At 35.3% G+C, this 13,433-nt stretch overlaps 1 protein-coding gene across 20 annotated transcripts in view; it reads left to right on the plus strand.

The window, feature by feature from the left end:
• DOCK9 (dedicator of cytokinesis 9) overlaps window positions 1-13,433 on the plus strand; it is a 128,284-nt gene that overhangs the window by 98,899 nt on the left and 15,952 nt on the right. For 14 of the 20 annotated variants that reach the window (XM_074562365.1, XM_074562411.1, XM_074562474.1 and 11 more), the window contains 7 exons: window positions 3,292-3,407; window positions 7,540-7,677; window positions 7,974-8,156; window positions 8,813-8,926; window positions 9,064-9,279; window positions 11,009-11,066; window positions 12,697-12,803. In XM_074562365.1, coding sequence (XP_074418466.1) covers window positions 3,292-3,407; window positions 7,540-7,677; window positions 7,974-8,156; window positions 8,813-8,926; window positions 9,064-9,279; window positions 11,009-11,066; window positions 12,697-12,803 — 932 coding nt within the window. Of the gene's footprint in view, window positions 1-163; window positions 208-3,291; window positions 3,408-7,539; window positions 7,678-7,973; window positions 8,157-8,812; window positions 8,927-9,063; window positions 9,280-11,008; window positions 11,067-12,696; window positions 12,804-13,433 lie in introns of all 20 variants that reach the window. The other 6 variants (XM_074562496.1, XM_074562384.1, XM_074562455.1 and 3 more) reach the window with 1 other exon arrangement.

Below are 13,433 nucleotides of genomic sequence, written 5' to 3' on the forward strand. Positions count from 1 at the left end.
AGTCTAAAAGTAAAAATATGCACTCTGACCATATCTCCATGTTTTGACATCCCCTAAGGAGAAATAAATTTCTTAGAATTGCTACAGAGATTGTGAAGCCCATGATTTGGTTTGTCTGGAAGTGAAAAAGCGTCCAATAATGAAGTGATTTTTCTGTTTTCAGTGTGAGAAAGATATCAAGTATTCTTGGAATTTCTGTAGACAATGGTAAGATTAAATCAGGTTGAAGTCAGTTTGTATAAGACTGCTGTATTGAAAACTAAATCTGCTTCTGGCCTATCTTTTTAAACATGCTGCTCTTAAATTGCAAAATATACTGTATGTAAAGTTCTCTGAAGCACTGTTTTTCAGTTTTCATCTCCAAAAACCAATGAAACTGATTGACTAATCCAGTAAAATGCAACACTGGTACAGAAAGGAATTGTGTGCAGTAAAGCAATTATTTGAGTCAACTGTATGTTCACTCTGTTCATCCTTCTATTTCCCAAAGCAAATCTAACTGTCCTTTAAAATCTTTTAGCTCGTTATCTGTAATACAAAGCAAGTTAACCTAATTGCACAAGACTTACCACATAGTCTAGTGGAAAACTAAAAAAAAAAAAAAATCCCACCAAACCTCCCTATTTACAAATGCATTCTCATGCCTGTTTAAATATAAGAAATGCAATTCTTTGATTTTGAAAATGTCAGAAAATTATGTAGCTGTACAAATTACATTTTTTTTCTTGTGATCAATCTGCTACTACTGTATCACAAAAATTTCTAGATGTTTTTTGATATACAAAAAGAGCTTTTACACTATGTGACTATACATACAGTAAGGTAAAATACTTTGTAGATAAAGACTAATTTAAAAAAACATGCCTGGGAAATAAATAACGCAGCTGTTTCTGGACCCAGCGCAAAGATATTTCATACTTCCAGAATTTGGCAGAATTTACTGATTTTTAGGAAACAGTGAGCTGAAAGATTTTAATAAACGCATGCTTATGTAAAAAGAAACTTTCTGTTCTTTTCCATCTGAAGGAAACTATGAAAGAAGGTGTCTCATTCAGATAACTTTGCGTAAAGTGATAATAGCTTTCTTTTTTAATTTTGGACATTTAATGAATATCAGGATATTACACCTTGTATTGACTGAGGTTTTGCAAAGTAAAAATATGTTGCTCTAAAAACTGTGTCAACCGTGAAATTGATTTTTACATCTTTGGTCTTGTTGTTGTTTTTTATTTAGTTGTCATTGTTGTTTATTTAGTTGTTGTTTTTATTTAGTCTGCCTGTATTGTGTATCCAAAGTAGTTTTCAGAACTTGAATAAATTTTTTAGGTATCCTGTATGGTATACATACAGGAAGGATGTATCTGTGGAAATAGTTACTTTACTTGTTTCTAAAATTATGATTCTTTGGCAAGATAGTTGTCTATAAATCTAAACAATAAACTTAATTTCTCCCTTTCTAATCATTTAAGCAAGAAATAGAACTGAAGTAATGCTGTAAGTGATATTTCACATCTCTGAGGAATTTCAGTATACTTTTCTGCTTAAGTATGAAAGAAGGCCTTTTGTTCAAATTTCTAAAGCATCTCAATACAACTACTAGAATTTAGATTTATATGTGTATTGTTGTGGCTGGAGGAGAGGAGGATGTTCAGTAGGATAGTGACATGCAAACATACTGAAATCCAAGAGATATACCCTGATCTGTAGTAGCAGGATATGATCATTGTCATTAGAGATTATTCCATTTTCATTGTTCTTAGATGGTTTTAAATCCAATTACTCTGCAGCAGTGTGAATGTATGGGTGCGTGTTTGTGTGCGTGTCCAGGCAGATGTCCATATTATACATGGTAATTGTAGTTCCATAGTTTCTTTTTAAGTTACACATGAAAAATAGAATCCAGTATGTTAGTTAGACATGAAGAATACAATATTAGCTTCTCCAAAATAATAGAAAATTGAAACAAGCATAGTTTTTAGCATGTGTATTCTTCTTTAAAGAATATTTCCCCTGTCCTTAATGCAGTTCTCAAAATAGTCATCATCTCTTGGTATCTTCAACATTATTGAAACTATAGGCTAATTTAAGGATTTCTGGTCACCCAAAGGTGATTGCTATTAAAAAAAAAAAAAATTTCTTTGAATTTCTTTAAGGAAAAGAACACTTTTACTAGAAGAAAAAATATTTGGCAAATGGCTGTTGTGCTAAAGCTTACTTCCAAATGCCAGTTGTTGCTTTCCGTCATTAGAGGTGAAGGCTTTATTGAATTGAAACCACAAACAAAATAAATGGGAGGAGGAAGAGGTGGAGGCAGGGAGAATGCAAAAGATGATAGGAAAGAGATGTATTCTTCCTAACAGAAACATTGTATAAATCCAAAGAAAGTGCAGGTTATGGGTATGGGTGCCTAGTTCAGCCAGGGAGGCAAGAAAGTGCAGAAAGAAGTGGCCAGGCATTATTACAAAAGAATATGCCATTTCTTCTGTTCTTTTCTTGGTCTCAACAAGTTTGTCATGCTTGTCATTGATTTAGTGATGCTAAGTTGTCTGTAAATCTAGCATATAAACATGATCCAGACCAAATTTTTATAAAGCAACCAGGGTACATCTGTCAATCTGGTTCTTAAAGATCAACGTTAGGGAACGTAAACAACATATTATAACCAGTCCTGAAGCAGGATATGTTTTTAAAATTATTTAAATACAGTATGGGGCTAGAAGCGATAAAATATTTTGAATAAATATGGAGTTATTGCATGGTATTGCTACAGAGCAGGATTAATTACTTGGGTCTTTAGCTGCATATAAGTACATGATTGTGTTCCTTCAACAGTTAGTGTTTTGTATTTTTATAATGGTTGACTTATGATTGACTTTGAGATTATTATAACAGCGCTAAATTACCGATACATATTTTCAGCTCCATCCTACTGCAGCAGTTATTTTAAGAATATATATGTGTATATATATAACTGTGTACATACATATACACGTGTGTATACATACATACACATATATATGAAACATCAGACATTTATTGTTTTAACTGCTGTTTAATGCTTCTGTTGACATTTGTACTTAATATATTTTATTATGCAAATTATATTAGAATAATTATATGCATATATTTGAAAAATATTTAAAAGCATATGAATTATTTTTATGTATTGAATACTAACTTCTGTCAGGCTCTTTACTTGTTAATCTTTTCCTAGTTCAGCAAGTCTTTTGGAAATGAGAAACACTTAAATGAGTATATCCAGCACTTACACTTCATTTGGAATTTCTGTAGGCTATGGCCATTCAGATGCAGATGTTCTTCACCAGTCTTTACTTGAAGCAAATATTGCCACTGAAGTTTGCCTTACGATTCTGGATACTCTGTCATTATTCACAATGGCTTTTAAGGTTTGTTCTTGACTTGGTGTTAACATTTCCCATAATTATATTTTAGAAAAAATATTTAAAAAAAATATTTTAAATTATGTTTATATTTTATATTCTTTTGATATAGTATTGTATTTTTAGCATTTACAGCATTGTATTTCATTATTGTGTCATGGAAAAGCTGATTACCTCTCGCAGCAAAATGCTTGGGCTTCAGTTACACATTGCACGCAGACTCCTTACTGATCAGTATTAATCTGTGGGAAAAGCTCCTTCCTCATCCTAACTTCCTAAAAATATTTCTAGAAACTTTAGTGTCTACCTAATATTAGTGGTAAAACTGTCTTTTAAAGGCCATGGAGGGTGAAAGATCTATTGTATGGCAAAACCATAATTCATAATTGGACACTATCAGACTTTTATGTTGAACTTGGCTTCTTCCTCTATTATGTCACTCACTAATTAACAGTAAGTTGTCTGTGTTCCTTTTCTGTAACTTTATTTCAATTTGTCCACTAATAAGACTTCTTCTTAGTTGTATCAGTTACTGTAGCTCTCCTGTGGAATCTTTTTATAGCACGCCCACTTGCATACCCATCCTGTCTGGTTTTTTGAGCTTTTCAAAACATTAAAGGTGAAGCTATAAAAAGGAGAGATGATACCTCTAGCTTGTTTCTCCCCTAATTAGAGCAATGTATCCATATCCTTGCTTGAAGATTCAAATTTAGTGTCTTAACTTTAATCTAGTTATGAAAACATGAGCTTATTTATAATGAGATTCCTTTTATTAGTAATTTAGTTAGATAGAGTTTAGAATCAGTTCTGTCTACAGACTTCATGACAAAATTGAAAATGAAGATACCTAGTTTTAAAGATTTAAAGAAGAATGAACACTAATCTTTTAGTTATCAGCTGCCCATCATGCTTGGAATGACAGCCCTTTAAGGTTATCTGTGTCTAGTATGTTGAGAAAGTAGGTAAGAGTATACCAGAATAGTTTTAAGATCCAAACAAAACAGGTAGGAGCATTAGGAGCTTCTATTCAATCAACTGCACTAAAATACATAAAATCATAGAATCATAGAATGGTTTAGGTTGGAAGGACCTTGAAAGATCATCTAGTCCAACCCTGCTGCCATGGGCAGGGACATCTTTCACTAGATCAGGTTGCTCAAAGCCCCATCCAGCCTTGTCTTGAAAACTTGCAATGATGGGACATTCAGAACTTCTCTGGGTAATCTGTTCCAGTGTCTCACCACCCTCATTGTAAAAAAAAAAAACATTCCTCTTTTTATCTCCAATCTGAACCTATTCTCTTTCAGTTTAAAACTGTGGCCCCTTGTCCTGTCACTGCAGGCCTTGGTAAAAAGTCTCTCTCCATCTTTTGTGTAAGCATCCTTTATATATTGAAAAGACACAATGAGGTCTTCCCTGAGCCTTCCCTTCTCCAGAATGAACAACCCCAACTTTCTTAGCCTTTCTTCATAGGAGAAATGTTCCAGTGTTTCATAGCTCTCCGGTGGACCCGCTCTAACATTTCTGTGTCTTTCATATACTGGAGGCCACAGAGCTGGACACAGTACGCCAGGTGTGGTCTCATGAGAGCGAAGTAAAGGAGAATCACCTCCCTTGACCTGCTGGCTATGCTTCTTGTTATGCAGTCCAGGATACAATTAGCTCTCTGGGCTGCAAGCACACATTGATGGCTCATATCCAATTTTTCATCTACCAGCACCCCCAAGTCTGTCTCTACAGGGCTGCTCTCAATCCATTCATCCCCCAGTCTATATTGATACTGGAGATTGCCCCAACCCAGGTGCTGGGCCTTGCACTTGGCCTTATTGAGCTTCATGAGGTTCACGTGGGCCCACTTCTTAAGCCTCTCAAGGTCCCTCTGAATGGCATATTACAGGGAAGCCTCCAGCAAATGAACTGCACCACTCAGTTTAGTATCGTCTGCAAACTTGCTGAGAGTGCACTCAAACCCACTGGCTGTGTCGTCCATGAAAATAAGTAGTACTGGTTCCAATATGGGTGCTTGAGGGGCACCACTCGTTACTGGTTTCCGCTCCAACATTGAGGCATTGAGTGTAACTCTTTGGGTGCAGCCATACAGACAATTTCTTACCCTTCTAACAGTCCATCTGTCAAACCCATATGTTTCTAGTTTAGCAGCAAGAATGTTGTGGGGAACCATATCAAAGGCCTTACATAAGTCCAGATAGGTGACATCCATAGCTGTTCCTTGTCCACTGATGCAGTCACTACATCATAAAAGGCCACAGGATTAATAATACCAATCTGCTTCTTTTGGGAACAATTAGCATGTTATATAGAAGGCAGACAACCTTTTTCCCTCGAGGTCATCTTTCAGCAGTGGGGATCCAGATCTGTGTTATCTATTACAGCAGGCAAATCACAAGTAATGTCTGCTTCTTGGTAGAATTTTAACTGATCCTGTGTGAATTCCTACTATTCTAGGTGGTTTTAGTGAACTACCTATCTATGATCTTGGGACATCTGAAGAAAGGATATTATATCAATTTCCTCAAAAGGATAGGGTTTGTAAGACAGCTTTTCATTGTTTTTCTATAAATGTGGAAGTAGTAAGCCTTACCATCTTTTAGAACTTGCAGTTAGGTGTTTAGGTTTGGGTCATCTACAGAGATCTGTATACTCTTCCAAGAGATAAAACTTTTTCCTATGACCAAATAGTCTGATTAGATTATATCCAACCATTTATGTTTAGCTTCCTCTCAAATGGCCCCCGCCTGCGGCTTTACTGCATAGCATTTGGAGACCTTTGGTCTCCTGCAAGCATTTGTATCTATGCATCTACAAAGCTTGAAACCACACTGAGTTCTTCTGGTCTGCAAGTCACATTATCAGAATCGCTTTTAATGGGAGGACTGCCTCCTTCAATTTTTTTAGTATTGAGGAACATTCGAAATGCCTAGGGCTGTGCTGAAATTCTTTAGCCTGCAGAATTTCTTCTGTCTCCATAAATAGCAAAGGAGACATCTGCAGTTAGATGTCTCTTCCATGTTTGAGAGAGCTTAAGGCATGCTACAAGACCCCCAGGTCTATACTGGGCCTCAAGAATCTTTTTAAAAAAAATTGTTGAACTAGATTCTTTGAGTTAATATTACCTTAAAACTTGAGATAGTGATGGAGCTGCCTTGCAGCATGCCCCTTGGATACCTGTATATAGTAATGACAAGGAAGAGTAGAGTGTGCAGAGGGGAGTTGCAGAGGTGCAAGACTTGGTAGAATCATGTCAGAGGGCCAGTGGAGTCAGAGAGAGCAATACTGAACATGGTCCTCTCAGTTCTGGACTCCCTGGACTGGACTGAGCAGTGCCCGAGTTGATTAAACTATTTTGGTGTTTTGGAAGGGGAGAAACCTCATGGTTTTGTCCTAGGATCCCATAGGAACCTAGTGCATACGCTCAGTGGGCAAAGGGAGAAAACAGGTCCCCAGAGCAAAACAGAAGCAATACGAGCTGTTAAAAGTAGATGCACAGCTAGTACCTGTGCTAGAGAAACTGATGAAGACCAGATTTTTTTTTTAAAAAAGTCTGGATAGAAGGCAGCTGTTGGTGATACAGAAATCAAGAGTAACCCTGTGTATTGCATGCCTTAGAATGAGAATATTGATGGAGGTAAAACTCTGAAAAGTAACTATTGTCTTTGTCCTTAAGAGCCCTTTCAGTTTTAGTTCTAGGACAGTAAAGAAAGATGGTGAGTAGGTGGGAGTTTGGTTTTGGGGGAGATTTTTTTGAGAAGATTGTAGTAGGAGGTATTGCTATGAGAAAATTCCCGTCTCAGCTGCTAAAGCCAGTGTAACCAAACTGTGTTAATACTTTGAGTGTGCCTCCAAAGGACTGTTAATAGTAACTGCTTTAATTAACAGCTGTTAAAAACAATTGTGTTCTATAAGTCTACTCAGAAGCCAAAACTTTCTTTATAAGCAAGGTTAATGAAGTATTAGAAATATCTAATTAAAATTCAATTTGTATTATTAAACGTTGTGTTAATACTATGCAGATTTATTTTTTTTTAATTTGCGGCTTTTGGATGATCTGTGTATATTCTTAGAATAGTATAAATGTATCTCAGTATAATAATCCTAAATTCTCACTATCAATTTCAAGAATCAACTACTGACTGATCATGGGCATAATCCACTGATGAAGAAAGTATTCGATGTATACCTCTGCTTCCTTCAAAAGAATCAGTCTGAAACAGCGTTGAAAAATGTCTTCATAGCTTTAAGGGCACTTATTTTTAAGGTAAGAGGTTTAAAAACAACTAGTCTTCAAGTACTTATCCAGTTCTTTAGTTAATACACTTATGTAAAAACTTAAGAACTAAAATCCCAAATTCAAACCGATCTGATCCCAACAATGTGGAATACCTGTCCTTTAAATTGCTCTAAAATCATTTTGTGTCATTAACTACTATAACCATTTTTTTTTCCACAATTTGGGAGTATTAATATATTTGTATTTTTCTTTACATGCTTATTTTATCAAGAACTTAAGCTAGTTTTAATGAATAACTTCTTTCTTTTCTATTTTTTCCTCAGTTTCCTTCTACATTTTATGAAGGTAGAGCTGATATGTGTTCTGCACTCTGCTATGAAATTCTGAAGTATTGTAATTCCAAACTGAGTTCAATTCGTACTGAAGCTTCACAGTTACTGTACTTCTTAATGAGAAATAATTTTGATTACACAGGGAAGAAGTCTTTTGTTAGGACACATCTGCAAGTTAGTATACTTTCTTTATTTTTTGTTTTTTAAATATTCTATTTGTAGATGCACAGTTGCATACCAGTGTGCAAAGCCCTGTCAGATAAAGGCATAAATGAAATTATTTTGGGTTCAAGCAAGGTTGGTACTATTCTAAGAGTAAGATGATGTCAGTAAAAGTATGTTCAGTACAAGGAAATACTTAGAAACAATTGGATGGCCCTGTGTTTCATAGAAAATTATGTCAGTAGAAATGTTCTGTTTTGTAGATGTTATTTTGATTGTTAAATGGCATACCCTGTTGCATCTGAAGAAGAAAATGCAGCAACAAGCATGTAGAAGTCTAAAATAAAACAAATACGTGGAAAATTGTGTGTTCTGACAAAGCTGGGAACAATAGTTTACTACTTTACTGACCTCTGGGCTAAGCTTACTTAGCAGAGAGTCACTAGTCACCTAGCAATGTGTATGCATTAAATTTACACAAGCCTGTTTTTTCTTGCCTATGTTACTCTACAAGTAACTTTGGAAAAAAAAAATAATCAAATATCATTTTACTTATGGGAATAATCTTTCAATTAAAAAGAACAAATCTTCCTTTGTAATTGCTTCATAGGTACATCTCAAGGGTATTTCATGAAATATGCACTAACAAGACATTTGTTTCTGTCAAGGTTATTATTTCAGTAAGCCAGTTAATTGCTGATGTTGTTGGAATTGGAGGAACTAGATTTCAGCAGTCTCTTTCCATCATCAATAATTGTGCCAATAATGACAGGATTATAAAGGTCTGTTTTTATTCTTCTTTCCGTACTATAGAAAGGTGCTTGAAAACTCATTCATAGCATCTTATGCAATTGTGTTTCAACCTTTTATTATGCAAAGAATAGAAAAAGGTAGTTAACCTAACTTTTCCATGTTCTAGCACACTACATTCCCTTCTGATGTTAAGGATTTAACAAAACGGATTCGTACAGTACTGATGGCTACAGCTCAGATGAAGGAGCATGAGAATGATCCAGAAATGCTTGTAGACCTCCAGTACAGTTTGGCCAAGTCTTATGCTAGTACACCTGAACTAAGGAAGACGTGGTTAGACAGCATGGCAAGGATCCATGTTAAAAATGGAGATCTTTCAGAGGTAAGAGGAAAAAAATCAAACTAGTTTTAGCTTTGTAATAAGCTTAAGCTTATCTTTCTTGAAATTGAATGTACTATACGTAGTTGTTAGCATGTAATGTAATAAGCATTTTTAATAAATTTTGAATTGTTAGTAGATTAGTTTCAATGGCTGATAAGTTTTTGTGCTACCCAAGTACATCTGTAAATAATTTCTGATTAGTAACGTAAGGAATATGTTTAACTACTGTAGCTGACGAGCTACTAAGCCAGGAATGCTCATTGCAAACTATGGAAGACACAGACCTCCTACTTAAAAATATCTTTGTTATCTGTTGCTAAAACACAGCCACTCCTTGAATTCCTCTCCAGTTGCCTTTACAGAATTAGCTTGTTTCTATTCCAGACTGCTTAAAAAAAAAAAAACACCTAATGTTCTTAAAATTGACAAATCACCATTTTTTGCTTGAAAAAAGAAAGCTATCTGATTCCACTGTGCTGTTAAAATATTTAATTCTAGCAAAAAGGAGAGTTGGGAGTGGGGATTTTTATATGTCTTGATGATGTAAATATTTTATCAGCATACAGAATGAATTTTGTCTCTTTCTGGATGTTTGTTCCATCTGAAGGTAAATCACGTTACATGACATCACTGAATTTCATAAATGTGTCTGTTAAACTTAGCATCATGTAAGCATGTAAATATCTCCACGAAATAGTAGCTGCTCTCTTACGTCTTAGTACTAGAATTCTTTGCTTCTGTATGGTAGCAACATGGAAGGCTTATACAGTACTCTGTTAGTAGCTTGTATGTCGAAGGAAACAACTTCAGCTCTCTCAGAAGACAAGATCTTTCGGTCCTTTTCAGGTCTGTTTTTTAATTTTTTGTTTAAAAACTTGGAATCTTTGACTGTACGACTAGGTGAGGACCTCTGTAAATCACCAAGCCCAACCCTATGCAAAGTATGAATTAGAGAGAATTTCTGACAGATGCTTGCCTTTTTCTTTCACCTTCAGTGTCTGAGATTCTGCAACCTCCACGTGTAAACTGTTCAGTTGAGAATTACAGTTAGAATAACACTTTGCTGTGAGCCTAAACCTTTTTTACTTAGTAAAAGAAGAATCTTAAATATTTTTTTGTCCTTTCTGTGGAGAAAAGCGCTCAGTGTCAACTTCATAAAACATCTCAATTAATTGAAGACTACTCTTCTTCTGTTTTCCATACTACACTCACCATATTCCTTCAAATTCCATTAGTAGGTCTGATCTCTTCTCTTTTTCTTTTGATGCTTTTAAATGATCTGTCACCAGGGGTTTTTTTCTACATTTTTCTTGGTCTGGAGCCAAAAGGCAAACAAAAACAGGTTAGCAGAAGAACCATCAAATGTTAGGTAGAATAATTAATAGCTCTTTTGTTTCACATAACACTTAAAATACATTCCAAACAGAGATTTGTCTGGTTTTATTATAGCACGGCATTCCTACCTTGTAATTTGTGATCTGTGGTCACTCTCAGATTGTGCACTGCTGTCTGTGCTACTCAGTGCTCTCGTAAAGGAGTGAGTGCTCTGGCATGGTTATTGTTTTGCATAAATGAGGTGGAGAATTCTTACACCAGTCATAGGACATCTGCAAAGCGACAAGAAGGAAACCAAAGAAATTGTCTCAGGCTAGGGCTCTTCTTATATACCTTGCTTTTAGTAGTTCCATTGTAGTAGTGATTTATAAGATTGTTACTGTTTCTGTTTTAGGCGGCAATGTGCTATGTCCATGTAGCAGCACTGGTTGCAGAATATCTCACACGAAAAGGTATGATTTTGAAATCTTACTTTAATGTTTATATTTTTTCATTATAGTTTAGGAAAAGCAATAGCTTCCCTGAGGAAGTGGTAGGCGTTTCAGTGTTCACCAAGGACAAAATTCTGACCTAATCGGATAGCATTCTCATATATTTAAGAGTATACTTGCACATCTAAGGGGCAGCATTTCAGTTGAAGGTAAATCACCATTTTTAAGAAAGCAAAAATTATAACTTTACACCAGAGCTGCTAACAGCTGAAGTCAGGCCCTTTCTAAAGCAAATTTACCAGTGAATATTCTTGTTCGACAAAGTCTTTCACTGCATATAGGGAAACCTGGCATTGCCAGAGAAGTCAAAATAAATTTGTATGGTTTTTCAGATGCTGAATCAGTGATAACTGTGCTCAGAATGTTTCACCTGTCTTGTTCTGTGCTAGCAGCTGTCTCTAAAAGCAGATTTCTGATGACCCTAGAGATGAAGTAGAAAACTGTTTTTTCATCTATAGGATCAGAAGAGTTCTTGGTCAGAGATTTGAGAAAATAAAAGATTATGTGGCTTTTATTAAGAAAAATAGATCTCTAGAAGAAAATTTCAGCATTCTGTTCAGACTGGTTATGATGTTGAGCTAGTGTTTTGGTTTTGTAGGAGAAGAATTCATGTTCGCAGCTTTTTAGCTTTGCCTTTTCATGACGGTTCAAAATGAAGCAAAGTCGTGGATCTACAAGATGCCTTTTCTCTGTTCCTTTTCCTACCTCTTGCCAGATACTCATGTAGTGTATAGGCTCTCCCCTCTGCCCCAATGATTTCAGAAGCTTCTCTGAGACCAAATCTGGAACTAAGTTGCTTGTTGAAGTTACTATGCCGTCTTGGAAGTCTGATAACAACTAACTGATAACTAGTGATAATCTGTATCAATTTGTGATTCCTTTGTTTGATCTGCTATTTTTGTCTTCTGTCATATAGAAGTTATTTCCTCTCAGCAAGTTCTTAATTCAGCAATCTGATCTAATAAAAAAAAAAAATCTAACTAGAATGGGTAAAAGAGGTGGGTTTCATGTTAGAACATTCTAAAACCCATTTTTGCTAAATACTTATTTCAGTACAGGAAGTTAGTTTGCTGGGGTTTTTTCTTGTTTGTAGACTGACTTTCTATATCTACAGCTGAATAATCTGGTTTGCCATCCTTTGATCATTTTGTATGGCTGATGTCAGTGCATTCGTATTGTTCAGACTGGGGAAGCTGATACGCCTGTTTGTGCACACAGTTACAGCATGGCTTCACACCAATTTAATTAAATACTGTAAAAGTTACCTTGATTACCTTAGACTTAGGATGGGGTAGATTAGACACATGTTTAAGATAAAATACGAGGATTCAGACGCTACTTATTTTGGTAGGTAAAAGTCCAGATATTAACACTTGTGATTTTTTAAAATCTATTTATTCTTAGATAATGTGAGGTAATGTGAGGTCTAGTATTTTAATCATGTAGTGGGAGGCTGGATTTTTTTTTTATTTATTAATTTGGTGGAAGGTATATTTAAATATGGCCTCTGCCTAATCCAGCATCACAAAATGGCCTAATCTTATCCTGGTGGAGAAAAGTAAATTTGTCTACTTTTCTTTTTCAATGACAGGGATGTTTAGGCAAGGTTGTACTGCTTTCAGAGTAATCACACCTAATATAGATGAAGAGGCTTCAATGATGGAGGATGTTGGAATGCAAGATGTTCACTTCAATGAAGTAAGTAAACACAAAAGTGTTAGAATTGATGCACATTGAAGTGCTGTTTGTTTTTTCCAAGTTTTGTGTTTCAATCTGGAGGTTGACTAATATGAGGGATATTATAATTGTTTTCTTAGCTGCTATTCTTATCCTAAAACTGAAAGAAAAAAATATGTGAGCTGTTCCAGCTTTAGAAAATTTACTATATACATATATTTTAAATAAAGTACTAGCAAATCAACTCAACACTACTATTGGAATAAAAGTAAGCAAAATGGATTTTTAAGCTAGTTGATGGGATGAACACAAATGTGGATTATTTATTAGAGTTAACAAGATTTGATTGTTTTTGTTTGGTTTTTTTTTAAACTGGCTTTGATTTAGGTTGCTACTACACCAACAATCATGAAAATTACAGTTTCCCTAAGCAAATGTGCCATAACAATGAAAGTGGTTTTACTGACACCAAACTTGCGTCAATGTTGTCTTTTTCTGGCTTAAGTTTCACTCCTCGTGTTTTCACTGATCCTTCTGTGCTGGTTCCACAGTAAATTTTACTATTGAGAAGTCTATGTGACAAGATTATGAATAATCTTGCTCACGAAGAGCTACGTCTACACTATGTATTTGCCAATATAGGTGGGGGAG

The sequence above is a fragment of the Larus michahellis genome, chromosome 1 (assembly GCF_964199755.1).
Source record: "Larus michahellis chromosome 1, bLarMic1.1, whole genome shotgun sequence".
Taxonomy (NCBI): domain Eukaryota; kingdom Metazoa; phylum Chordata; class Aves; order Charadriiformes; family Laridae; genus Larus; species Larus michahellis.